This window comes from Solanum tuberosum, unplaced genomic scaffold, assembly GCF_000226075.1.
Source record: "Solanum tuberosum cultivar DM 1-3 516 R44 unplaced genomic scaffold, SolTub_3.0 scf00051, whole genome shotgun sequence".
Classification (NCBI taxonomy): domain Eukaryota; kingdom Viridiplantae; phylum Streptophyta; class Magnoliopsida; order Solanales; family Solanaceae; genus Solanum; species Solanum tuberosum.
The window spans coordinates 1,321,830-1,325,613 of record NW_006238978.1 but is presented as its reverse complement, the minus strand read 5'-3'; the positions used below and the strand labels follow the sequence as shown (position 1 = coordinate 1,325,613).

Here is a 3,784-nt window from a genome sequence, read left to right as displayed (position 1 = left end):
GGTGTGTGGGGGGGGGGGGGGGGGGGGGGTACCAAATGATCAATCCACTTGTTGGAAAGTGTACCTACACAAGTATGTCCCCTACTCTCAACTACTAGTAAAGTAAACTTTATTACAAGACACAAATATATACCCACTCCCTAGCATTTCTTTAACTTTTGGTGGTCCATATATATTAAGGTGACATAAATTTCACAGCAACCACGTGATTTGCGCGTGCCAATCCACCTAACAAACCATTCCCTATATTTATATTTTTGCTGTACACACAAAAGTTGCTCATCTGTCCAAACACAAACAAAAATTCTTACAACCTTTACATTGCCCAATGTCACACCTCGTCTCTTCAAACTCCCATTTTGTGTTGGTTATCGACTAATGTTTGATATTCATATTGAGGCCTAATTCACACTACAAAATCCCATGAGAGGTAAAACAAATTCAAGACTCAAAATCAAGACCTCTATCTCAATTAATATTAAAGAAGTACGTACTACTCCATCACAATCATTGTCGGTTCAAACTCCCATTTTTAGTACCAAAACACTCCACACCATGTCTAATCTAAGCTGACTCAACTTTCCTCAAAACCACAAAACATACCTTGGTCTGATTCACATTACAAAATCTCATGTGAGAGGGAAGACCCTCTCTAGTAAAGACGTTTCCATACCAAGACTTGAAATCAACACCAAAACTTCAATTTAGAATAAAGAAATACATACAACTTCAAAATACCATTTTAATACTTCAAATCTTAAATATCCAAGTCTTGGTTGACTATATATTCATCAAAAACACATAAAACATACATTGCTAATAAAACATAATCTTCCACTATCTTCATAATAATAATACAAACTACTTAAATAAGGAGAATTATACAACAATATATAGAATTGTAGCAAGTAGCTAGAAAATACATATTAAACATCATATATCTTCTGATGTTAATTAGAACAAGATTTTGAGGACCTAAAATACTCCTCATCCTCAGACCATTACTTCAATTCCCACATTACAAAATACACACTAAAAACCAACTCACATAATACTACAACTACTAGGATTCTCATCACTAAACATATGAGTATTAGTGGCAGATTGATCAGCATTAGCAGCAGCAGAAGTGTAATAGTAAGGATCAGCATAAGTAGTGTAAGGGACTTGGCCATAATTATTGTTGGTATTGTTATAGTAATAACCAGTGGCTGGAGGAACGAGAGGTGAACGATTGTACATCATCTGAGGTTGTTGTTGTTGATGTTGCATAGCATGCCTGTTTTGAAAATTCATTAGCATTTGTGATGGATTGAACTGTTGTTGTTGTTGGCCTCCATTGTTCATGTTCATTAGCATTGAGGCAGATGATGGATGATGATGACCACCAGTTGATAAAGATCCCGGTATAGCATTGTTTTGATGACCTTGAAATCCATTCGCATTCAAGAATGCAGCAACGTTGTTGTTGTTGTTATTCGTAGTAGTAGTACCATTGTTGTTATTCCCATTAAAACCAGCAAGATTCATCATTGCGTTTAAGTCCTTTGCTCCGACCATTCCCATTTTCGCAGCCTCGTTGAGGTTGACATTTGGACCTAATTGAGCAGCAGAAGCAGCATTGTTCATGTTCATTTTCATAGCATTTATTGTCCTTGGGTCAATGCCACCACATCCGGGATTTGCCTTCATTGGCATATTCTGAATAGGGCCAGTTTTCTTGCCATGAGCAGCAACATTGTTGTTGTTAACTTTCCCATTAGCAATAGCAGCCGCCATAGCTTTCTTGTTATTTGCTTCTGCTTGTTGTTGTCTAAGAATAGCCATTTGTCTTGCTCCATCTCTCACAAACCTCATCTCTTCCTCAGGAAAACCATCGTCGTCCTCATCATCATCATCTTCATCGAGATAATCAATTTCCTCCGGCACAAGATTGAACTTTTGCTGGTGCTGATTCTTGATTATACCTTGTTGCTTTTGATTTTGCTTGTTCTTGTTGTTATCTTTGATGCAGTTGGGATTTTGTTGTTTCTGAGCTGGATTAGTGTTATTCAGAGACCAGAGCTCCGCATGCTTACGAGCCTTGACTAATCTTTTAATCAAAGTCCCAGAATCAACACTACCATAAACAGTCACTTTTTGATGCTCAAAGTCAATGTTTACTTGGTAAACACCTATGACAATTAAACAACAACCTTCAAAATTAAACATACAACAAAAGGAACTAATGAAGCAAGAATCACTTAATGAATTACTCATACACTCTACAAGGCAAGGAAAAGCAGTTAGTAAACACCAATAAAAAAACATAACACATGATCAAACATTCAAGGAAGGAGTTGAGAAAAAGCTATAATCTTTACAACCCCATATGGCTAAGTGAAGTAAGAAATCATCAAAAACACCAAAATCTAGTCTTTTCATGATTCACTCAATTAATTTATTATATCATCTCAAAATGCAAAAATAAGAAGTTAGTGAACACTTGACAAACAAAAATCTGAGAAAGGGTACAATCTTTACAACTATCTTCAAATAGTGATAAAAGTTATGACAAAAGACAAGCATGCTTAACAATAATTAAACACCAAAACCCCAAGGAGAGTAGAAAAATATCATCAAACAATATCAATTTCTAGTCTTTTCATGACATAAATTCTTAATGAAACACTAATCACTCAATTAACAACTAATTCATCCCAAAATGCAAGAAAATTTAGTTAATCAACTTTCAAGAATGAAACTAAGAAAAAGCTAGAATCTTTACAACAATCTCAGAAAAAAAAACCATTTCATCCTAAAATGCAAGAAAAAGTTGTTAGTGAACTTTTAAGAATAAAACTAAGAAAAAGCTCAAATATTATAATAATCTCAAAAAAGCAAGGCACCTTCAATTCTCTGAAGGAGCTTCTTGACTTTCTGCTTGCAACCATCACAATGTATGTTCACTCTGAGCTCACAAGTCTAAAAAAACCAAGAAAAAATGCTTAAATAATTATTAGCCTAAACCAAAAAGTGGGTACAAACAAGCAAATAACTTTTCAAGAAAACAGAAAAAAAACACAACTTTTTACGAAGGGGAACAAATACCTGAATCTTGAGTAGCTTAAAGTCTTCATCTTTAGTCATATCTTCAAAAGTTCTACAAAAGGAAACAGTAAAATATAAACACAAAACTACAAACACATATTAAAATAGGCAAATGTGGGAGGTTAAAAAGACTATTTGTGTTTCAAGATTCTATCTTTTTCAACTCTTTTTCCCTCTTTTCTTTAGTTTAACTCATTAAAAACAAAGAAAAGCAAATGGGATGTTTCAAGATTCCATTTTTCCCCACTAATTTTCCCTCTTTTCTTCACTTGAACTCAATAAAAAACAAAGAAAAGCATATGGGGTGTCTTTAAAAAAGGGAAGAGAGACATTTTAACAAACAAAACAAATGCAAACACACAAAAGATTGAAAAATAGAAAAAAGTTGAAGACTTTTAACTTACAGAGAAAAGGGAGAAGTGTAGAATGAAGCAAAGCTGTATAGTGAATTAGCTTTAACTCTGAATTGAGAGATGATGTGATTTAATGTTAAATACTGTGAAAAAAACAAAAGATAAAAAAATATAATTTTTATTTAATTTGAAATGAAGAACAGTGACTTGACAAGCTGATTCTATCCCTGTCCTCTTTGTCACATGCTATATCTATCAACTCTATGATATACAACGAGTGTCGGAGTAGAGTGGTAAGTACTCTTTTTTATTTAATTGGAGATTTTGGATTTGAGTCCTTA

At 33.9% G+C, this 3,784-nt stretch overlaps 1 protein-coding gene across 1 annotated transcript; it reads right to left on the bottom strand.

The window, feature by feature from the left end:
• Nucleotides 1–817: 817 nt before the first annotated feature.
• On the bottom strand, nt 818–3,567 carry LOC102605275 (putative uncharacterized protein DDB_G0286901). The gene is made up of 4 exons (XM_006344158.2): nt 3,495–3,567; nt 3,091–3,142; nt 2,889–2,964; nt 818–2,174 (listed from the first exon to the last, which is right to left on the bottom strand). Exons 2-4 carry the CDS (start codon nt 3,127–3,129, stop codon nt 1,045–1,047), a joined length of 1,245 nt encoding a protein of 414 aa, XP_006344220.1. The 5' UTR covers nt 3,130–3,142; nt 3,495–3,567; the 3' UTR covers nt 818–1,044.
• Between the last annotated feature and the right edge of the window lie 217 nt (nt 3,568–3,784).

Excerpts from the sequence above, each read along its gene's own strand:
- LOC102605275 (XM_006344158.2), bottom strand. The coding sequence starts at position 3,129 with ATGACTAAAGATGAAGACTTTAAGCTACTCAAGATTCAG. Across the intron at positions 2,965-3,090 it reads TTAAGCTACTCAAGATTCAG|ACTTGTGAGCTCAGAGTGAA; the intron begins GTATTTGTTCCC and ends TGGTTTTTTTAG. Across the intron at positions 2,175-2,888 it reads GCTCCTTCAGAGAATTGAAG|GTGTTTACCAAGTAAACATT; the intron begins GTGCCTTGCTTT and ends TAATTGTCATAG.